The sequence below is a fragment of the Neofelis nebulosa genome, chromosome 3 (assembly GCF_028018385.1).
Source record: "Neofelis nebulosa isolate mNeoNeb1 chromosome 3, mNeoNeb1.pri, whole genome shotgun sequence".
NCBI classification, from domain to species: domain Eukaryota; kingdom Metazoa; phylum Chordata; class Mammalia; order Carnivora; family Felidae; genus Neofelis; species Neofelis nebulosa.
The window spans coordinates 39,822,816-39,847,343 of record NC_080784.1 but is presented as its reverse complement, the minus strand read 5'-3'; the positions used below and the strand labels follow the sequence as shown (position 1 = coordinate 39,847,343).

General features: G+C 35.8%; 1 protein-coding gene across 24 annotated transcripts in view; it reads left to right on the top strand.

The window, feature by feature from the left end:
* PSD3 (pleckstrin and Sec7 domain containing 3) overlaps positions 1–24,528 on the top strand; it is a 747,126-nt gene that overhangs the window by 512,240 nt on the left and 210,358 nt on the right. For all 24 annotated transcript variants that reach the window (XR_009259079.1, XR_009259078.1, XM_058720427.1 and 21 more), the window contains one exon: positions 7,875–7,918. Coding sequence is in view for 22 of the 24 variants with exons in the window: in XM_058720427.1 (XP_058576410.1) it covers positions 7,875–7,918 (44 nt within the window). In the remaining 2 variants the exon portion in view is untranslated. The remainder of the gene's footprint in view (positions 1–7,874; positions 7,919–24,528) is intronic.

Genomic DNA, 24,528 nt, shown 5'->3' with positions numbered 1-24,528 from the left:
GGGCAAAATGCATAAGGGACATTAAGGAATCTACTCCTGAAATCATTGTTGCCCTATATGCAACTTGGGTGTAAATTTAAAAAACAAATAACAATTTTAAAAAATAAATAAATTCTTAGAACCTGAGATTGGATCTGTTTTCTTCCTATAAAATTTTTCTATGAAGAAAATACATACAGCATCAGATATTAGACACTGCATTTGTGAAAACATATTGCACGTTGTAAGTAGGAAGTAGAGTTAGTTGACTTTGTTAACTGACTAATTCTCCATTAGGTAAAGTTCAGTCAGGTTTAGTAACACATTTTGTCACCCTCACATAAGAAGCCCCTGAAGGCAGAATGTATTTATTTGAACCTAGCATAATGTCACTCTAGCCTATAGAATGTACTCAAAACTGTTCATTGTGTGATGAATTATACATATTAATTATACTTCAGATTCCCTTCCAATAACACAAGTGTCTTTAAATTAGTTTTCTAGTGTCTATTATGGGTTTTTACTGGCATGTCTACTCAATTGAGTCAGACAGTTGGTGGTTAGATATTTCTGCCATTGCTGGCTGGGTTCATAAGTACACCACAACAGAAGGTTAAGTTAATTGTCCAAGACATAGATTTTGATTCTGTTTACATGATGACTGGACCCCCCAAAATTGATCTGACTATCTATGTGGAAAAAACCAAACTCAAAGCATGCTTCTGTCACCCTGAATGAGAACTAGAAATAAATGTTTATGACATTGCTTGTGAACATACGTTCTTTAAAGTAGTGTTCTTTAAACCTGGCTCCGTGAAAACTGGCTAGTGAATACAGGAACACAAGTATTTTAAAGGGAATCAATTTCAAGAAACTCATCTTTAGTACTCATCCTTAAAATGGATCTACCGGGGCGCCTGGGTGGCACAGTCGGTTAAGCGTCCGACTTCAGCCAGGTCACGATCTCGCGGTCCGTGAGTTCGAGCCCCGTGTCAGGCTCTGGGCTAATGGCTCGGAGCCTGGAGCCTGTTTCCGATTCTGTGTCTCCCTCTCTCTCTGCCCCTCCCCCGTTCATGCTCTGTCTCTCTCTGTCCCAAAAATAAAAAAAAATTAAAAACGTTGAAAAAAAAATTAAAAAATAAAATAAAATGGATCTACCTATGAATGCTTTGTGGTCAAAGCTTCAGGCTGTTTATACTTTGTCATCTCTGCTTGACAGCTGCCTTCTGCCACTTAAAAAAAGGAGGAGAGGGAGGGCATAGCTCTCACTCATAGTCTTATTTGGTGCATTACATAGGTGTGAAAACCTCCAGGAGTAGAGGGCGCAAACAAAAAGTCCATTTTAAGTACCAATTTTAGGGAAGCCTCTAATGGGGGGGGGTATAATGCAATTTTTCAATGTTAAGGCATAGAGAAGAAAAAAATTAAAGCACCATTGCTTTAACATATTTTAAGTTTTCCTAAACAATTTGAAATTGATTTGGTAACTAGTTGTATCATTGGTTTTTAAATAATGTCTTTTTTAAACACAGTCTTTCTTTGATAATAACATCCAGAGCAGTGCATATTTAATTTTATACTCAAAAATCATTTTGATCTGAATATCTGCATGAAGCATTACACTTGGAAAAGATACCCATGGTGTTGATAGTGTCCTGATTCTTCCTGGGTACAAATTTTTCTGTGGTCACTGCCAGTCTCACTAAAGGAAATTGGCAGCTATCCAATTTATCCTTCGCACTTTTCATAATAATTGAAAGAACACATAGGAAAAAAAAAATCTTTGGAGTTGAGAGATGATCGAACCAAAATACGTGAATATCATAGATTGCAAAATGTGCTGGGGCGGGGGTGAAGGGTGGTGGTGATAGAGGGAGAGGGAGGGAGAGAAAGAGGAAGAAACTCAGTGTTACATAATGTATGGTAATGGGGAAAACTTCACAGAACCATGCCTGGGTTGTCAGTGATGGTGCTAAGCCTTGAATAAAACTGCATTTTGTATCTCAATGAGAAATACTCAAAAGTTAGGAACAAAGACTTAAAAAGTAAATTTAGACCAAGATACCTTGATCTCTGTAATTTAAGCAATTTACTTTTGCTTTCTCATTCTTAAAATTTAATGAACTTTCAAATTTGAAGAATCATTCTGCTTTTGTTTAGTCTCAGTTGAGATATTTGATTGTTTGCTAGCTCCTCGGTTAAGTTGCAGGAATTTCACTTAGAGAAAAGATAGGTTTACTTGGAAAGCAGTGGTTTTTAACAAGGGGTTCATATCAGAGTCACAAGTAGAGCATTTGGAAATATTTATGTATTTTCTCAATTAGGAATCTGATTCAGTAGATCTGGGATGGAGCTCATTAATCAATATTTTTTAAAAAATTCCTGGACTTACTCTGGTGTGCACCCTTACACTTTCAGTTGAGACCGCTATGGTAAAAGAATATGTTTCACCTAGGGATTGACCCTGAAAATGTTTCTGAAAATCCATCTGTGTGTACGATCATTCTTTGTTCAGATATCTGTCTTCCATTTATACCTTTGTGTATTAGTTTTCCTAGGGCTGCTGTAACAAATTACCACAAACTTTGGTGTCTTAAAACAATAGAAATTTATCTTTTTATAATTTTGGAGTCCAGAAGTCTCAAGGTGTCAACATGGCTCCACTCCCTCAGGAGAGTCTACGAGACTCTCTTCCAGCTTCTTCCAGCTTATGACGGTTGCTGGCATTCCTTCACTTGTGTCTATATCACTCCCAATTTCTGTGTCCATCTTCACATTGCCTTCTCTTCTTCTATATTCCTTAAATCTTCCTCTGCCATGTTCTTCTATAGACACCACCCAACCCAGATACCCTCCCCATCTCATCTTTTTGCTATATGCAGAAATGTTTATAAAGTTAATCACATTTGAATCTTTTTGCCATATACAGAAATATTTACAGGTTCCAGGGATTAGCACCTGAACATCATTTGGGGGTACGATATTTAGTCCACCACAACTGGTTATCACCTCAAGCATATAATTTATATGGGCTGCTTTAACCCATTAAGGTTGATTTATCCCTAACTATCAATTCATGTCCACAGGGATATAATAGCCTTTCATGACAGTGAAAGTTTGCCCACAAGCTTTGCTGTCTTGGAGCTAAGTCAAATAACCCTTCCCATAACTAGGGATAAATTATTTTCCTGAGCTGTAGACTACATCTCCAGTTTCAGCCATTTTTATGGCAGATACCTTTAGTCATGAGTGGACTGAGACTACAGAATGAATGTGGCAAACCCATCATCTCACCAGCAAAGGCATTTCAAGAATGTGTCCTTTAAGTTCATCCTTTAAGAATAGAATATTACGGGGGCGCCTGGGTGGCGCAGTTGGTTAAGCATCCGACTTCAGCCAGGTCACGATCTCGCGGTCCGTGAGTTCGAGCCCCGCGTCAGGCTCTGGGCTGATGGCTCAGAGCCTGGAGCCTGTTTCCGATTCTGTGTCTCCCTCTCTCTCTGCCCCTCCCCCGTTCATGCTATGTCTCTCTCTGTCCCAAAAATAAAAAAAAAAAAAAAAAAAAAAGAATAGAATATTACGGTGACCACCATTATTGAATGTATTGTAAGAGAGCCACAGCCTTATTACCTTTTCACATGGGCCTTGACAAGCCAGTTATTTACAATGTTGTAAACTTTGGTAGAATGTAGTTAGTTTTAGTTAGTTGATAAGAGAGAATGTAGCTAGCTGAATATAGTCAATTGATTTCTGAGAGAAATGTGATTTCTGAGTCAGAGTTTGTGAAAAACAGCTAAAGGACCTTGAGAGAAATTAACATTGGACTTCATTTTTTTTAATCGATAAAAGGAAAAATTTGTTTTATGATCTCTAAGGCCCCTGTCAGCTGTGAAATTCCATTCTGTTGTTTGAGTGGAAATTAGAGAGTTTTAACGATTATTCCTGAAAATATTATTACTAAAAGGCTTTTTCCTATGCCATTAGCAGGCTGATATAAGATTGGCAGTAAATATGATTTAAACCTGGAGCTTTCTTGCTTGTATGATAGGAATATAATAGTATTTTTACATGAAACTGTTGATAGAAAAATTCTGGCAGTCCTAGGATTTGGACTTGGATATATTTTATATTACTGTAAGCTACCTTGGACTATATATAGTGTAGTGTTTTCACACTCAAAAAATTATATATTTTCTACTGACACAGTTTACTAAGATGGAGAGTACATTTCCACTGTTAGGTCTTCATTCTCTAGTTCACTTTTACTGAGTTTGTAGTGCTTTGGAAACATCCAAGTGCATCTGACATATGGATCTAATGTTCACAAGAGTTTACATTGGCTTCAGATAAACCCTTAGGCTCACCCACATTTAAGGAGTAAGATGAGGAAGATATGAGTAATAGGGATTATCCAAAGAGGAGAAAATTCAAGAGACTGTATTGTGTCACAAAATAAGGAAGAAAACATTTGAGAGTATTCAGTGCTGCTAACAGGCAAAGTGATTCAGGAACACTAAAAAGTGGCCTTGAGTTTAATGTGAAGGAAGTTGGTGCATTTATTGTAATTCACTTTCAGTGGAAGAACAGCGATGAAAGCTAGATTGCCTGAGTTGGTTATATGAATTGTGGAAACTTCTCTCAGAAATTTGGCTAAAAAAGGGGCTGAGGAACAAAGGGTGGTAACTAAATTACGGAAGTGGGGTTTGGAGAGACTTGCACATGTTTCAAAGCTGATAGAAAGAAGCTAATAAAGGAGGAGATGTTACCGCAAGGGAACTGTCAGGACCAGTGATAGATGCCTAGCCTTGTAGGGACAGGATATCCCTTTAATTACCATCAGAAAGGCAAAAAAGGATAGATGCCAGTGCAGATACATTTTAAGGAAGATGGCAAAAAGTCAGGAGGCTATTGAATGAAGTCTCTCCTAAAGTTTGAGATGATGAATATTCAATGGCATTAATTTGTGCTGTTGTTTAATTTTCTCTATTATTGCTGAATTAGTTATATACAAATAAGGGAGGCTTTAAAGCTCAGGAGGATTACACACTAGTGGCTACGTCTATACTACCCCCTCTTTAATACATACCCCAGCCTCACTGACTCCAGGGATAGTCCCAATCATTATACCTCATCTCGCCACATGTATTAGGGGAGGACAGGTGATCTAAACCACAGCAATTACAATCTTTTCAAACTGAAGTTAGGAGAAAGAACTGTTATCTCTTGTTGAGAGTCATGAAAGATACACATGAGTGTTGCTTGTTGTAGACATGGTTTTTGTGTAGTAAAGAAACAAGGAGTGGAGATGTTTGAGGTGGAATGAGGAAAATACTTGAGAGTTAAATACCTTTGTCCCTGAGGCCAGCTCCATCCATGTCTTTTTATGGTCCTCCTCATGCTTAAGATAGTTAGAGTTTTGGTATGTGTATTTTAAACTAAAGAAACCTTAACTAATACAGGGGATATAAATGTGGAGAAGTCAGAGTAGGATTGGTCAAGAGTTTCAATCTTTCTCTTTAGGTACAACAGAGAGGCAGTGGGACAAAGAACTTGAAGGTAATTAATAAAAACAAGATTTGTTGATGTGATAGAGCGTGGGGTCTAGGATACACAGGAACGAAAGGGATGACTGTGGAGCTAAAGATAAGGAGGAACCAAGGGAATTGAATTCTTTTTTTTCTTAAGTTTTATTTATTTTTAGAATGTTTATTTATTTTGAGAGAGAGAGAGAGAGAGAGTGCAAGCAGCAAAGGGGCAGAAGAGGGTAAGAGAAAGAATACCAAGCAAGCTCCATGCTGTCAGCACAGAGCCTGACAAGGGGCTCTATTGCAGGACCCTGGGATCCTGACATGAACCAAAATCAAGGGTTGGACCTCAACTGACTGAGCCACCTATGTGCCCCAAAGGAATTCAGTTCTTAACTAAGCTAAGTAAATAAAAGGATAGGAAGTTGTGATGAAGGATATAGAAGTGTTTGATACATTTGCAAAGCATAATTTCCTTTTTTTGGTAAAATAGTGTGCCATTATAAAGCACCAGAAAGATTCAAGAAAATCCCTTTGTAATTTTGCAATTGAAAAGGATAAGGATAGCATCTACCTTTTAGATTTGTCTATATAATATATATGTTATTAGCATTATATAGCATATGTTATATGCTATATAATATTTTCCAGATAATATATACACTGGGAGAAGACCACACTATGGTAAGTTTGTTGAATTTTTCAAGATACTTTATGATAGATTTTTGTTGCATGATATGCAGCTGAACAAGAATTTTCTATTTAAGAACTCGGTATCTCATTAAGCAAAATATTCTCATGGGCAAAAAATTTGAAAGAAAAACTTGTTCTAGGACAGAATTAAATGTATTAGAAAAGTTTTAGATGCTTGGATATCATTTTCAGCTATCTACCTTTATGAATAGATTTTTTTAATCTTTATTACATTGTTAAATTACTCTAGGTAGTATTGAGTGTGATAGTATATAAAGAACCTTTAATGATCTCTTTTCAGTTGCAGTTTCTCAACTCACCATTACTTGTGGGTTCAAAATGGCTAATGCGAGTAGTGGAATCCATTTAAAGGACATCTATCTATCAAGAGTCTCCTGAGGCTTGAGTTAGACATCTACTCTCTCTGCACTTCTAAATAAGTGCAACCTCATGAGACATTTTGCTAAACAATAGATTGTTGTAGTTCTTTAGTAAATTTGAGTTCTTCAAAAAGAATATCCAATTTACAGCATGGTCTTTGTACCTCAGTTTACCCCTTATTTTAATTTAATGTTCTATGAGTTTTTGCATTTGAGGACACATTTTACCACATCCTGGTAATGATGAAATGTCTCCTAGTTTTTATTAGCTTCATAATTATCCAGTAGTTAATTAAACTGACTGTTGTAGCTACTAGGCAGAACTCCCACAGAGTCTGTGAATACTGGCTAAGGGTATGTGTGTTAAATCTTAAGTAATATAAAACCTGTAACCTAAATATATTTGTACTGAATCTGCTGAATTGAATAGGTTCAAGTCCTTCTTTGAGGAAAAATGTTCTGACATCATTCTAATGTTATCCTGCACATTTCCTTTTCTTCAGTATAATTTGTTGTGGTGGCTTAGAAATCTGTGTTTTCTTTACAACATCTTACTCAAAATTAAGGAAATAGAGATGTGGAGTAGCATTTTCTTGGGTAGTTATCATGGTGGAACAACTTGATTACAAGGACCTTATATATAATGCCAGAGCTTGGAGAATCAGAGATGATCAGGCCAACTGTCATTATTATTACCCAGGCTCTAAGGAAGTTTTCTGTCTTTCCTCTCCACCACCTCACACCAATGTAATACTAACTGTAAAGCACAATTATGAAGTTAGACTGCTAAAAACTGCTTAAGTCATTGGTATAAAAACTCTGAAATTATTCTAAGATGGTTTTCCATAATCTGGCTTTAGTCCTCCTCAAATGTATCTTGCTCGTTAAATTTTTATGAAAACAGTTTTACTTATTACATTAGTGAAAAAGGTATGCACACTTAAGTATCTAAACTAGTGAAACTACAAGACCATATTTTGAATAAGAAGAATAGAGTACATGGCCTAACTTTAATTATATCCTAATATTTACTAAAATGTCATACAGTGTTGTGTGTCTTATTTATAAAAGCCATTTTTTACTTTGTGAAAAATCTGTTTCACAAAATACTGCTTACCCTATGCTTGTTTGCCTCACCTTGTGTATTCCTCATCTTTGTAGAGCCAGCAAGGTGGCCAACAAAGGGCTTGGGAGTTGCTTGCTGCTCAGTCAAGCCTTTTGGCTTTGGTCATTTGCTGGATTAAAAATATGGAACAGTACGAAAAGAATAATTCCGTCTTATTTTCTCTCTTTACAGGCTCTGTACAACTCAATTAAGAATGAGAAGCTTGAATGGGCAGTGTAAGTATGCTGGATGTCAGCATTTTAATAAATGAACTGCTTATTCTTTTTACTGTCTTTCCTTACACTTTAGATGTGATCCTAGAGGATAAAATATGCATGTCCAGTTTTCATTTTACACCAGTGTCTAACGTACTTTGTATAAAACCTAAGTAAACTCTGAGTATCCCATGTCTTTTTCTTGGTACCCAACATGCGCCTATTTTGCATTTAGTCTAGTTGCTATGCCTAGAGACAGTTATCTTCTTAATATATCCTTCTAAGAAAGAAAATCTGATAAAATCACATATATTCCACAATACAATACAAATGATTTTGGTACAGCCTGTTTGTTTTAATCCCTTCCTTCCTATCATCAATCCCATTTCCAATCACACTAATAATACCAAGATATTGATAAACTTGAGAAATGATGGATTAAATAAATCTACATTATTTTTGTAACTGCAGAATTTCCAAGAGTTTATACAATGCAAGTCTCCAAGAGGAATGAAATGTGCAATGTTTTCTGAACCTTTTTGACAGTATAATGTAGTGTTTCAAGATACATACTTTGGGAAATAAAATTATAGATAAATTACACCTAATTTAGGTGTAGATCAATACTGGTAGATCAATAATACCATAACTCTTCTGAATTTTCACTCATCAATGCAACAGTTAGGAATTTAACTTAAAAAAACTTTTCTACTAAATTTTTAATTGTTGTCCAGAAATTAGGTCAAAATATGTTTTTTAATTAGAACTACATATGAAGTTTATTTTTTATTTTACCGATATTAAGTATTCATACCTATTTTTCTACCATGTGGCCTAGCATAGCAATCTGCAATGACCTTAGGTTTATAGAATCGTAACTTAGGGATAAATCTTATTCTTTCATCTGTACACTGGATAAAAGTAGTTTAGCAAATGATTACATATGTCTCACATATAATAAGCTAGAATGAATGAAAATGTACTACTTAAACTGTTTGCACTAATTGTAAGGTTATATGGTACTATTTGAAATTAGGGATTCAAAGTTTGTTTTGAGACTAATATTTGCAAGTATATGTGATGGCATATGTTTCTCTATTTATATATGTCATGAGACTCAAAGACATTGTGTCATTTCAAGGAAAATTCATTAAGATAGTAAGAATTCATGGCCTATGTTCCAAAGTGATCATTTTTGGATATATCTCTCATGAATGAAAGTGGGTTTCCTAGAAAAATTTCATAAATTATATGCTTAGTATCTTGCTGAAATATTAAAGGCGTATCTGGACCGATGCAGAATATCTCCTCTACAGAAAATTAATAAAAATGAAATGTAAGTATGTTCATACAGGGGAGAGATATTTGAAGATTCTTTTATAAGTTATTTTAAAAAACAAATAAATGTAGTCCTGAGGATCTGTTTTGTAAATCTAAATTTTTTATATATGAAAATTGTTATAGTATGTTTTTATTTATATTTATGTATAGTGACAATTTGGTGCAAGAAAAAAAAATTATTTTAATTCCATTGTACTTAACTTTGTTTCTCAAGGTGACTTCCTGTGGAAAGTATACTGTTGCATCCAGAAGATGCTACAGTTAACATGTAGCATTGTGTTAGTTTCAGGTGTACAATATAGTGATTCAACAATTCTGTGCATTACTCAGTGCTTATTGTGATAAGTGTACTCCTTAATCCACATCACTTGTTTCACCCACCTCCCCAGCTACCTCCCCTCTGGTAACCATCAGTTTGTTCTGTATAGTTCAGAGTCTATTTTTTGGTTTATCTCTTCATTCTTTGTTCATTTGTTTCATTTCTAAATTCTACATATGGCTAAAGCATATGGTATTTGACTTTCTCTCATCCAGCTTATTTCACTCAGCATTATACCCTCTAGATCCATTCATGTCATTGCAAGTGGAAGACTTCATTCATTTTTATGGCTGAATAATATATATACCACATCTTCTTTATTCATCTATCAGTGGACACTTGGGCTGCGTCCATAATTTGACTATTGTAAATAATGCTGCAATAAATAAAGGGCCACATATATCTTTTTGATTTAGTGTTTTTGTATTCTTTGGGTAAATACCCAGTAGTGGAACCTCCATACTGTTTTCACAGTGGCTGTACCAGTTTACATTTCTCCAACAATGCATGTGGTTTCTTTTTTCTCCACATCCTCCTCAAAACTTGTGTTTTATTTTTTTGATCAAACTTGAGTATTTCATTTTAGCCATTCTGACAGGTGTGAGGTGATATCTTATTGTGATTTTGATTTGCATTTCCCTGATGATAAGAAAGAATCTTATCTCAGACCCTATCCATGGGCAGGCATGGGAATGAACCTAAGACCTGGACTCTTCTTGGCCCCCTTGTCAAAAGAGCGTTGTGTTCTGGAGCCCAGGTTCCAGAATTAGAGAGATTTGGGTTTGAATTCCAGCTCTTCCATGTACTAGCTGGGTCACTAGTCATATTCACCTTAGGCCTCAGTTTCTTCTTTTGTCTGATGAGTGATTATTGAACTTCATATAACCCTCAGGATGACACTGTGAAATGTCCTAAAACACTAAACATAAAGCAAATTATCCCTCGAATGGTAACTAATATTGTATTTTTTAAAGCTGTAATTTCTATTTTTCACTTACCTTTTTGTCTCTCTCTTGTTCATATGCTTTCATATCCACATGTATTCTTTATCACCCACAGTAGTATATCATATAATTAACGTTCTTCACCTATAAAGTGAAAAGATTGGATGAAATGATCAGAGCTTTCCTTTCCAGTTTTAATATTATGTGAATTTTCAAATTTTACTATTTATCCTTGTTTCTCAAGGTGACTTCCTGTTACTGCTAGATACTGCTGTATCTAGAAGATAAAAAACAAAAAGGGTTTATGGGTCAGTGTGATGTACTCTGAATTCTACAGGATATAAAGAACCATCTTATCCCCATCTTCTGAATAATTGAGTCCTGTTTTGATCATGAAGTACCTTTTAACAGCTACTAAAACTAATGTTTTTTTAGAACACACTTTAGAAAACCCTGCTGTATATCAATTTATGTGATTCTTCAGATCAAGAACTAAAGTATACACATAAGTATGTGCATGTATATAATTATATAGAACCACTGTGTTCACCCAGTTCTCCTGGTACCTCTCCAATCACACTTTCTCTCATTGTTTTCCTATTATCTATTAATGTTGGTACCTTACATGAATCAGCACTTAGAATTGTCTTCTTTCACTAAGTCCTTTTTTCAGCAATCTTATATTCATTTTTAAAACTTCACCTTCCATGTCTGTAAAAATTTTTTCCAAGTATTTATATAGATCTGACCTCTTTCCCAAGTTTCAATTCAACATTTTCACTTTCCTGCAGGACATTTCCATTCTACTTAACCCTTTTCATCTGTCTCTGAACTTTGTCATATATTCTCCATTTCTATTAACAACACCAGTATTTCCTTACTTACCTAGGTTTTGGCCTTTACATTAGCTTTGACTCTTTCCATGCTACCTCTTTCACTACCGTGGAAATGGTTCCATACAGCACCTTTCTTCTCCATTCCTGCTGCTGCAGTCTGAATCAGGCATTCATACTTTTTCATCCTAACATGTACATCCATCTCAAGCCTCTTTTTGCTCCTTTTACTTTACTGAAGCACTCCTCTGCTCTAAAACTTCATTTAGCCTCTTCACATTCTGCCAGTAATCTTTTTTCTCTCCAGTATTTGTCTTTATACAGCCTACATTTCAACTGTTACCACCATGTACAGATCCTTGTACTTGTCCCATGGCTCCCTGCCTTTTTGCTGATGTTCATGAAGTAACCTCTGCTTAGAATCTACATCTGTACCAATATTTTATGTACAAAGCCTGACATTCTTTATAGCTCAGCTCATAACCAGAAATAATCTCAGCCCTTAAACATCCATTTTACTTTATCTGATGATATCATCAGTTTCTACTACCCATTGTAGTTATTTGTAGGAATGTTCCATTAGAATGTAACCTCTTTAAGGAAATGATACATTTCTGGATTTGTCCATTTATATCCTCCTTTGTTGAACATACTACTTATAGGTAATGAAGTTCACATAAAAGGCTATATAGAAAGAGCAATAAAAACAGTGCAAGGAACTGCATTTCCTAAAAGATCAGCCTACAATTGTGTAGTTTAGACAATGGTTAATAAGAAAGATGATGCCGCTACAAAATTTATAGGACAATGTTTACTTACATGGGAGGCATCTTAATGTTGATTTTAGAGGCTTAGAAGAAATCAGATTATACCATCATGGAATGCTATAACTGGAGAGACCTAAAGAGGTTTTAGACTTTTGGCTTTCTAACTGTATTTCATGGAGCTCTAGGGTTAGGAGCCTCCCTAGGAGATGTAAGGGGAAAGAGGGATGATAACAGGAACCCACTTCTAGTTTCCAGAAGCGTCATGCCTATTTTAAATGACCAAAGCAGCCCCACCTGTATTTTTTATTAATATATATTTGAAATACTGGTTAATATTATTTAGATGTATCTGTACTTAAAATTTTAAGTACCACTCCAGTCCAACATTCTCATTTTGTACATGAGGAAAATAAAGTCAAGAAGCATTCACTAAGGGATCCAAAGTTACACACTGTAGTGACAAAGCCAGGATTTGTTAAAATGTTTCGTATGTTGCTGTGTAGGAAATGGCTATCTCAAAAGGGTAGTTTTATTGTGACTCCAGAGTGTTTTTCTTTTAACATAGACTGATTTAAATGAGCCACCTTTAGCTTATGAATGTAATTTATTGCCCTGCATTTAAGTTTTCTTTATCATTTTCTCTTTTGTTATCATTCTCCCTGAGTTTTTATTTGCTAACATTAGAGTCCTCCAGGAAGAAAAATTATAATTCCCTTATATTACTTACTTTTTAAATTTGCCTTGTATTCTAAAGAAAAGAGTGCTTGTCTTATTTTTAAATACTTTTTACCTTGAGGTAAAATTATTTTATTTCCATTAAAAAAAAGATAAATCACAGTAATTCATTTTACAATGAGTTATTCTGTTAAATAACTTTAGTATCTGGAAGCCCTAGTGATTTTATACAAATGAAGGTGTTAATCAGGATGTTGTGTCCTAATAGTAATGTAGACAAGGGAAAACTTTCATACTTAAATTATTTTGGATCAAGACATTTATATCATACTTTGATCTAAGAAGTTCAAAAGTAATTCCCTTTTAATTTTTTAAAATTATTTTTGAGTAATCTAAAAATCATTTTTTTAATCTTAATTCCAGTATAGTTGACATGTAGTGTTATATTAGTTTCAGGTATATGATACAGTGATTCAACAGTTCTATATCTTACTCAGTGCTCATCAAGATAAGTGTACTCTTAATCCCCTTCATTTATTTCACCCATCCCCTTAGCTACATTCCCTCTGGTAAACATTTGTTTGTTCTCTATAGTTAAGAGTCTGTCTGTTGGTTTGTCTCTCTCTCTTTTTTCCCCTTTGTTTATTTGTTTCATTTTTTATGTTCTACATATGAGTGAGATCATAGGATTTGTGTTTCTCTGACTTATTTCACTTAGCATTATACTCTCTAGATACATCTTGTTTCAAATAGCAAAATTTCTTTCTTTTTTTTTTTTTTTTTTTTTTTTTTTAATTTTTTTTTTTTTTCAACATTTTTTATTTTTATTTTTGGGACAGAGAGAGACAGAGCATGAACGGGGGAGGGGCAGAGAGAGAGGGAGACACAGAATCGGAAACAGGCTCCAGGCTCTGAGCCATCAGCCCAGAGCCTGACGCGGGGCTCGAACTCACGGACCACGAGATCGTGACCTGGCTGAAGTCGGACGCTTAACCGACTGCGCCACCCAGGCGCCCCAAAATTTCTTTCTTTTTTATGGCTGAATAATATTCTCTTTTGTATACATGCCACATCTTTATCCATTCATCTTTTGGTGGATACTTGGGCTGCTTCCATAATTTGGCTATTGTAAATAATGCTCCAATAAACATAGGGATACACATATTTCTTTGAATTGGTGTTTTTGTATTTTAGGGGTAAATACCCAGTAGTACAATTATTGGATTATAGGGTAGTTTTATTTTTAATTTTTTGAGGAACCTCAGTACTGTTTTCCACAATAGCTATACTGGTCTGCATTCCCACCAACAGTGCATGAGGGTTCTTTTTCTCTGTATCCTCATCATTTGTTTCTTGTGTTTTTGATTTTAGCCATCTGACAAGTATGAGGTGATATTGTGGTTTTGATTTGCATCTCCCTGATGATGAGTGATATTGAGCATCTTTTCATGTGTCTGTGGGCCCTCTGAATGTCTTGTTTTGATAAATGTCTATTCACCTTTCTGTGCATTTTTAATTAGATTATTGGATTTTTGGGGTGTTGAGTTTTATAAATTCTTTGTATATTTTGGATTCTAACCCTTTATTGGAAAGGTCATTTGCAAATATCTTGCCCATTCAGTAGGTTGTCATTTAGTTTTCTTGGTTGTTTCTTTTGCTATGCAGAAGATTTTTATTTTGATGTAGTCCCAATGGTTTGTTTTTGCTTTTGTTTCTCTTGCCTCAGGAGACATATCTAGACAGATGTTACTACAGCCAAAGTCAGAGAAATTACTGCCTGTGCTCTCTTCTAGGATTTGTTACGGAGTCACATCTCATATTAGGTTCTTAATCTATTTTGAGTTTATTTTTCTATATGGTGTAAGAAAGTGGTCCACTTTCATTCTTTTACATGTTGCTGTCCAGTGTTCCCAACATCATTTGTTGAAGAGCCTGTCTTTCCCATCACACATTCTTTCCTGTTTTGTCAAAGATTAATTGATCATATAATTGTGGGTTTATTTCTTGGCTGTTTAGTCTGTTATCTTGATCTGTGTTTTGATTTTGGTGTCAGTACCATACTATTTTGATTACTACAACTTTGTAACATAACGTGAAGTCAGAGATTGTGATGCCTCCAGTTTTGTTTTTGTTTTTCAAGGTTGCTTTTGCTCTCTAGAGTCTTTTGTAGTTCCATACAGATTTTAGGAATTGTTCTAGTTCTGTGAAAATTGCTGTTGGTATTTTGATAGGGATTGCATTAAATGTGTAGATTGCTTTGGGTAGTATAGATATTTTAACCTTATTTGTTCTTTCAATCTGTGAGCATGGAATGTCTTTTCATTTCTTTGTATCCTCTTAAATTTCTTTTATCAGTGTTTTATAGTTTTTAGAGTACAGGTCTTTCTCCTCTTTGGTTAGGGTTATTCCTAGGTATCTTATTATTTTTGGCTCAATTGTAAATGGAATTGATTCATTAATTTCTCTTTCTCTACTTCATTTTTGATGCACAGAAATGCAACAGGTTTCTGTACATTGTGTATCCTGCAAATTTATTGAATTAGAATATAAATTCTGTAAATTTTTGGTGTAGTCTTTGGGGTTTTCTATCTGGGTATGATGTTATCTACAGATAGCAAAAGTTTGACTTCTTTCTTACCAATTTTGATGCTTTTTACTTCTTTTTGTTGTCTGATTACTGTGGTTAGGACTTTTCAGTAAGTTAAATAAAAAACAGTGAGAGTGTACACCCTTGTCTTGTTCCTTACCTTAGGAGAAATGCTGTCAGTTTTTCCCCACTGAGGAGGATGTTGGCTGTAGGTTTTTCATATAATGCCTTAATGATGTTGTGTTATGTTGCCTCTAACCCTAATTTGCTTAGGGTTTTTATCATGAATTGATATACTTTGCCAAATGCTTTATCTGTAGATGTTGAAAGGTTCTTATTCTTTTTCTTATGATGTGATATGTTACATTCATTTGCCAATATTTAACCACCTTTCATACCAGGATTAAATCCCACCTGACAATGGTAAATGATGTTTTTTTATGTATTGTCGTTGGATGCAGTTTGCCAGTATTTGTTGAGGACTTTTTCATGCATGTTCTTCAGAGATACTGGCCTGTAGTTCACTTTTTTTGTTGTGTTTTTATCTGGTTTTGGTATTAGTTACTAAATGCTACCCTCATAGAATGAATATGGAAGTTTTCCTCCTTTCATGTTTGGTAGAATTCACCAGTGAAGCCATCTAATCCTGGACTTTTATTTATTGGGAGTTTTTTGATTACTGGTTTTAATTACATTGCTGGTAATAGATCTGTTAAAATTTTCTATGTATTCCTGCTTTAGTTCTGGTAGGTAGTATGTTTCTAGGAATGTATCCATTTCTTCTAGTTTGTCCAATGTGTTGACATATAGTTTTTCATAATACTCTCTTACAATTGTTTGTATTTCTTTGGTTTTGGTTGTTATTTCTCCTCTTTCCTTTCTTATTTTGTTTATTTGAGTTCTCACTCTTTTTCTCTCTCTTTTTTGGATGACTTTGGATAGATTTTTATCAATTCTTTGATCTTTCCAAAGAATCAGCTTATGGTTTCAGTGATCTGTTCTATTGTTTTTTTTTTTTTTTTTTAGTTTCTGTATCATTTATTTATCCTCCAATATTTATTATTTCCTTCCTTCTGCTTCTTTGGGGTTTAGTTTGTTCTTTTTCTGGCTCCTTTAGGTGTAAGGTTAGGTTGCGTATTTGAGATTTTTCTTGCTTTTTGATATAGGACTGTATTCTTATGAACTTCCCTCTTAGGACTGCTTTTGCTGCATCACAAAGATTTTGTACCATTATGTTTTGTATTTTCATTTTTCTCCGTATAATTTTTATTTCTTCTTTGATTTCTTGGTTGATCCATTCATTGTTTAATAGCATATTATTTAATCTCCATGTATCTGTGCTTTCCAGATTTTTTTCTTGTGGCTGACTTCTAGTGTCATAGCATTGTGATCATAAAAGATGATTGGTATGACTTCGATCTTTTTTAATTTCTTGAAGTGTGTTGTGTTGTTTTCTGGCTTAATATGTGGTCCATCTCAAGAATGTTACATGAATCCTTGAAAAGAATGTATACAGAATGGAATGTTCTGAATATATCTGTTAAATTCATCTGGTCCAGTGTGTCATTCAAAGCCACTGTTGCTTTATTTATTTTCTGTTTCTATGATCTGTCCATTGATGTAAGTGGGGTCCTAAACTCCCCTAATATTATATCAATTTTGATTTTTTTCCTTTTTGTTTGTTATTCACTATCTTACGTTTATAGGTGCTTTCATGATGGGTGCATAAATGTTTACAATTGTTATATCTTCTTGTTGGATTGTTCCCCTTATAGTTATGTAGTATCTTTCCTCATCTCTTGTTACAGTTTTTGTTTTAAAGTCTGTTTTGTCCTATATAAGTATTGCTTCACCAGCTTTCTTTTGACACCCATTTGCATGGTAAATGTTTCTCCATCCCTTCACTTTCAATCTGCAGGTGTCTTTAGGTCTGAAATGAGTCTCTTGTAGGCAGCATATAAATGGGTCAAGTATTTTTATCCATTCCACCACCCTTTATCTTTTGATTGGAGTGGTTAGTCCATTTACATTCAGAGTAATTCTTGATGTGTATTTATTGCCATTTTGTTACTTGATTTATGGTTGCCTTCTACTTCTCTGACCTTTCTTCTCTGGCTCTCTTTTATGATTTTCTGGCTTTAATGTGATGTACTTGGATTTCTTTCTTTTTATTTTTTGCATATCTCTTAATGGTTTTTGATTTGTGGTTAACATGAGGTTTGTATACAATATCTGCATATAGCAGTCTATATTAAGCTGACGATCACTTAAGTTTGAATCCATTCTTTACTCCCTCCACCATGTTTTACATATATCATGTCATACTCTACATCCTTTTGAGTTCCTTGACTGACTTTTACAGATATCCTCATTTTTACTGCTTTTGCGCTCTCTACTTTTTTCTTACTTATGATCTTTCCTTTCCAATCACAGAGTCCTCTTTACCATTTCCTGTAGGACTGGTTTAGTGGTCATGAACTCTTTCACCTTTTGTTTGTCTGGGAAACTTTGTTTCTCCCTCTATTCTGAATGACAGCCTAGCTGGAAAGAGTATTCCTGGCTACAGATCTACCCTTTGACTATATCATGCCACTCCCTTCTGCTCTGCCAAATTTTTGCTGAAAAACCTGCTCATAGCCTTATGGGGTTTCCCTTTTCTGTAACTGTTTTCTTTTACCTTGTTACTTTTAAAATTCTCTCTTTATCACTACTTTTTGCCCTTTTATTACTATGTGTCTTGGAGTGGACCTCCTTGGGTTGATTTTGTTGAGGGATCTCTGTTCATCCTGGATCTTGATATGTTTCCTTCCCTAGATTAAGGAAGTTTCCAGCTATTATTCCATGAAATAAATTTTCTGCCCCCTTATCTATCTCTTCTTCTTCTGGGATCCATATAATGAGAATGTTATTACACCTGATGAAGTCAGAGTTCCCTAAATCTCTTCTCATTTTGCATAGTTTTTTCTCTCATTTGTTCAGCATGATAACTTTCCATTACTCTGTTCTCCAAGTTGCTAATTCATCCTCTGATTTGTCTAGCCTTTTTATTCCATCTAATGTTTTTTTTTAATTCCATTTGCTGTGTTCATCTCTAATGTTTTCTTTTTTTCCATCTCTTTTATAAGGGTCTCACTGATGTCCTCCACTCTTTTCAAGCCCAATGAGTTTATGATCATTAAATTTTATATTCAGCATATTACTTAAATCCATTTTGCTTAGGTCTCTTGCTGTAGTTTTGTCTTCTTCTTTCATTTGGGACATATGCCTCTGTCTCCTCATTTTGCCCAACTCTGTGTTTGTTTCTGTGTGTTAGGAAAGTCAACTACATCTCCTGCTCTTAGAGGTAATGGCCTTGTGAAGAAGAAGGCCTGTATGTCCTGATATGCAGCAACCCCACCCCTGTTCAACAGAACCTGACACTTCAGAAGTGTCTCCTATGTGTTTTGTGCATAATGCTCTTATGTCTTGCCTGCTTTTTCCTTCAGTCCAGTCATCTGCAATGGCTATCTTTGACTGTTGTGGAAAGTGTTTGATCCCTCTCTGGCTGCCTTAGCCTTGAGTTGAGTCAGACCAAGCATTTCTCAGAGATGCAGTAGCACCAAACTGCAGTGCACTTTCCTTGTGTTGTGTAATGAGAAGGTTTCATTAGTAGGTGGGGCCTGAAATCAGACCACATATCTATTTGCAACCCACTGCCAGGGCTGCTGTCTGACTGATCTTCCCCTCACCCCAGGGAAGGAGTCACTTTGGAGTGGCACTGGCCTCTGTCAGAGCTGCCTGCATATTGCCAGTAGCTTTGGATGGGTTATGGCCAAGGGTATATTGGAAGAGGACATCATGCTGCTGCTGAGAGTGGCTGATAGGTGGCATGCAGCTTTAGCATAGTGTGCACTGGTCTGCTTTCAAAATGAGATCTGTCACCAAGGCTGTGGGAACTGGGTAGCCTGGACAAATCTGCACAGCACCTTGGGTGGACACACAATTTTAACAAGGTGTACACTGGTCTTCCATTGGGCCACCTCTGACACTGCCAGGACCAAGGCCCCACAAAGTGGTTGGGTTGGGAGATACAGTATTGGCAAGGTTAGTGCCAGTCTTCTGAGCAAGTTGACTCACAGCTCTAAGACTTAGGCAAATGTGACTGGAAGGGGTGGATTTTTAGAAGTGTAAGCAGTGGTGTTTGGTGTAAGCAAGTTAAGTAGTGAATGCAGGCATTGTGTTGATTCCCACAGGTGGCTGTGTGTTTCTGCTGAGGGGCAAGGGAAGGAGATGGCACCTGCCAACTCCTTTGTTTCTGGAGTAGTCTCTTCACGATCTCTATCCCTCTTGGACATGCTCTGAGATTAGTAAATAACTCTTCCTCACATATGCGCCCCAGATGTTTTTCAAACTGGTAGTTTTAGATGTATCTCCGTGGGATGTTCTTTGTACCATCTCTTTTGGGGGGATCAACTTCTTCTCGCCCTTGGGGCTCTCCCAGAGTCAAGCCCACTGATTTTTAAAATTCTAGGTTTTAAGTACAGCTGGTTGTGAGAACTCACAAAATTTGGCCTGTCTCCTTTCAAAGCCAAATGTTATGGTGATTCATTTTCCCTATGTGAGCTCCCTGGTGTGATAGTCTATTCCTCCCCATTTTCTGCTCCATGTCTTTTTCCCCACCTTGGAGGCTGGAGTCTGCTTAGCCCTCTACCACATCTCTGCTTCTCCAACCTTCTTCGATGTCGCCTGTTCTGTACATTTAGTTGTGGATTTTGTTCTGTCAGTCTTTGGGTCGTTTTCTGGGTTATTTATACTGAATGTGACTATTATCTAGTCCTATCCATGGGATGAGGTGAGCTTAGGGACCTTCTACTCTGCCATCTTTCCAGCCTCAATCTAGTAATTCTCTTTTTAAACTTCCAAATAGCCACCTGTAGGTTTATAATAATTATTAATGAGAAAACTAAGCCAGAGAAGTTGCTATAGGTTGGGCAGTATTTGTAGATACTGAAAATATATTTAATATGTTAAAAAATTGTATCAGAAAAGAGTTGGAGAGGTTGGCATTAGGAGTTATTGGTAGAGAAAGAAATAATCATGGAAAAATTAATAAAACTATTTGCGCAAGACCTTGAACTATAAGGAGAGATTAAAACTCAATTCTCTATTTTGGGTATTTATACTATTAAACCTTTTCTAGATATGTATTGTGCCTCATTGAAATAATAGAACAGAATACAATAAGAATATTAACATCCTTACCATCATTGCTGTTAAATGATTGCTTTCCTTATATTCCTAATATGGGGAATGTTGTGTCATGTTTTTGGTAAAACATTCTAATGTTAAGATTAGATGGAATTGACAAATTTAGAAGGTAATCTATGTGAATATTAAGTAAGGGTAAATCTATATATATATAGATGGGTATGTAAAGAATATTATTCATTTGATTTAATATTGTAAAGAATATTATTCATTTGAAAGTATATTGCATATAAGAAAAGAGGATAAAATAGAAATAACAGTTATGAAAAAGTGATTATTAATTTGAAAGGAGACTTTTTTGAGCTGAAGAATTAATATCACTTAAAATATGTTGGGGCACCTGGGTGGCTCAGTTGATCTTGATTTCAGCTCCGGTCATGATCTCACAGTTCCCTGGGATTGAGGCCCACCCCCCCACCCCGCCCCGCCGCCCATCGGGCTCTGTGCTGACCGCATGGAGCCTGCTTGGGATTGTCTCTCTCTCTCTCTGCCTCTTTCTCTGTGTGTGTGTGTGTGTGTGTGTATGTACACACACATATATACTTATATACTTATATATATAAGTTTATTCACTTTGAGATATATATATATATACATATATATCTCAAAGTGAATAAACTTAAAAAAATTTGCTAGCTAAAAATGATCTTGAATGTGGATCCATCTCCCAGATTTTGGTGTTTAAAGGAGGAAAGAGTTCAGGATACAGAATTAGGGAAGATTCTCTCACATAGCTCTCTGAAGTATAATTTAGTAAGAATCTGAAACAAAGCTCACACTTAATGTTTAATCTGTAAGTACCTATTTTTCTCAGCCATTTCAAGTATGCTAAACTCAGGTATATAGGATACTGGAAGAATTAGCCATCCAATTCTTAGCTTTAAAGGGCAAGTTAAAAACAAAATGTCAAAAGAAATAAATGCTTCATAGAAAAGTCTGCTTTCTGTGTAAGCAACATGTCTCTCACTGCTGAGATTGAGGTGGATACTTAGAATATTTAAGGATTTATTGTCGTACAATTTTAATATCCATAAAGATAATGACAAAAGTGATATAACTTATAAGTATTGTTATCTTTGCTTTACATTATCTTTAACTTCAGAATATGTTAAGCAGACAAGTTGGTGAGCAGATGGCATATGATTATATCTTAGTCTCCTTGTCTCAAAGCAATTTTAGAATCACTGAGGTACAAAGAATTATTGAGGCTGAAATGTAAGGAAATTATTTTTTCTTTTTTCTTTCTTTATTTATTTTAATTTGAGAGAGAATGCAAGCAGGGGAGAAGGGCAGAAGGAAGAGGGACAGAGAAAAAGAGAGAATCTTAAGCAGATTCCATGCTCAGCATGAAGCCTGATGCAGAGCTCGATCCCACAACCCTGGGATCATGACCTGAGCCAAAATCAAGAACTGGACACTCAACCAACTGAGCCATCCAGGCATCCCAGGAAATTGTTTTTCTAGTGTGCTGATGATTTTGAATTGTATGTCATCTATATTAATTGCTAAACTTTAGATTTTTGTTAATGACAAAAGAGGAAAACCTACATAATTTCAAAATGAAGCATATTCATGCAATGGCTATATAGTGCCTTAAATGTTTTGACAGTAGATGTATAGACTTCATTAAGCATTTTGTATGTGTACATTTCAATATACAGTATACATACATTTTCAGGGATGAGGACATTTTAGATAGATTAGTAATACTAAAAGAAGTTATTTTAAGTTGACCATTAAAAATATCTTATTTGATCTTTTGGGAAACATCTGATTTGACCCCAGTGTACTTCCAACAACTTTTTAAAAACCACCTTAATCACTTATAATTTTTTCTTAATTTGAAAATCATGCTACAGTCATTGTACATATAGTCAGCTCCTTTGTTTCAGAAAGCCAGGTTGCCAGCCTGCATCTTCCTCACATCTGGCAACCTTCTTACTGGTGTTGAGCTAAGATGGAGCTGGAGCTTGACATTTTTAATAGAAATGTCTTCTCTTTTGTATAGTTCAGATGCCCTTGTCAGAATAAGATATTTTTGTAAAATAAAATATACTTCCTGGTGTCATCAAAATTTTTAAATTTACATACTTTTTAAATTTTATGCTGTTGGTAAATAACAAAGACAAATTCATCTTAAACTCATTCTGCCTTGCGCCATAATACAATCTGGTATCATAGAAATTTCATGACAAGTCAGCAGATTTTTTAAATAAGTTTATTCTTTATTTTCCAATAATTACCTAATCCCAATATTAAGATCATACTCAACTTAGTGTTCTACTACTTGCACTCAACTACTATGTTCATTTAAAAAAAGTTTTTTTAATGTTTATTTATTTTTGAGAGAGACAGAGACAGAGTCTGAGTGGGGAAGGGACAGGGAGAAAGGGAGAATTCGGAGCAGGCTCCAGGCCCTGAGCAAGCAGTCAGCATAGAGCCTGACATGGGGCTCGAACCCACAAACTGTTGAGATCCTGACCTGAGCTGAAGTTGGACGCCCAAGCAACTGAGCCACCAAGGCGCCCCTACTGTGTTAATTTTTTAAAACAGATATGCTGATGTGTAAGTTATATACCATAAAATACACCTGTTTAATTGCCCAATTTCATGGGGGTTTTTTGTACATTTATAGAGTTGTATAACAATCATCAGAATCCATTACCCCATTGTTACCACTTCAGAAAGATTCCTTGTACATGTCATTTAGTATATTTGATATGAACTCTTCCCTCCTCTTTGGTCCTACACTGTTTTGTGCACAGCTCTATTGAGATTTATAATACAATACTTTATTTTATAAAAAGTTTATTGCCCATTATTTTCCCTGCTGGACTATGAGTCCTCCAAATGTTTTTAATCATTTTGATATCCCCATTGCCTGGTACACTGCCCAATAACTGAAGGCTCCTTCTAATCATTACTGAGCTGATACTTGGAGGCAGGCAGGGGCTTGGTCTCTTGCTGTCTACCATGCTCCATAGGCATCCTTGTGGATTATGCAGTGACTTTCAATTTTTTTTTTAATCAAGGAGGCCTCTGAGGAGGACTGTTACTTACCCTGGGTTCTGTCCATGTGAAGTTCATCTGTTTGAACCTTGGTCTTTCACTGAGATGGTAATATCATCTCAGTTACCAGACTGTGGGGGGTAGTGTTAAGAAATTAAGTTATGATGATGTTCATGGTAATAATGTTTGGATGTTCAGGGTGGTTTGGTATCTGATTTATACCCACTCTCATCTTTAATATTCTGGCTAAAGGAGCATGTACGCGGAACAGTAGTCCAATGAAGTAAAGCAGCCACTCTGTAACCTAAAGTGCAAGGCACCCTCAGAAAGTTAGATTGAAGAATGATTAGAATCTGAGTGACTGCCAAGCTTGCTGAGCTCAGCCCACCTAACTTGAATATGGACTTAGAAACCAGAACTAAGGGAGCATAGGCAAGCCTGACCCATTGCGTTTGCTATGCAGTGAGGCAGAAGGGAGAAATGATCTGCTTGATACTAGAAGGGACTGAAGAGGTCACGTGATGTTAACAGTTCAAAGGAACAGGCTCACTAAAGATTGAGATCAAATAGTAAAACTATAGAAGACTTACCTTCCCCCCACTTTCCCACTGTATTACTAAAGGCCTGTTTTGATAGAGAGAGACCCAAGTGCGAATGGGGGGGAGGCAGAGAGAGAGGGAGCCACAGAATGCTATGCAGGCTCCAGGCTCCGAGCTGTCAGCACAGAGCCCGATGTGGGACTCGAACTCACCAAGTGTGAAATCATGACCAGAGCCGAAGTTGGATGCTTAACCAACTGAGCCACCCAGTTGCCCCTTCTAAAGGCCTGTTTATAGCAGTTCCTTTTACCCAATATATTATTTCTGACTATCAAGAGAAAATTACAGAGCATACTAAGAGTAATAAACA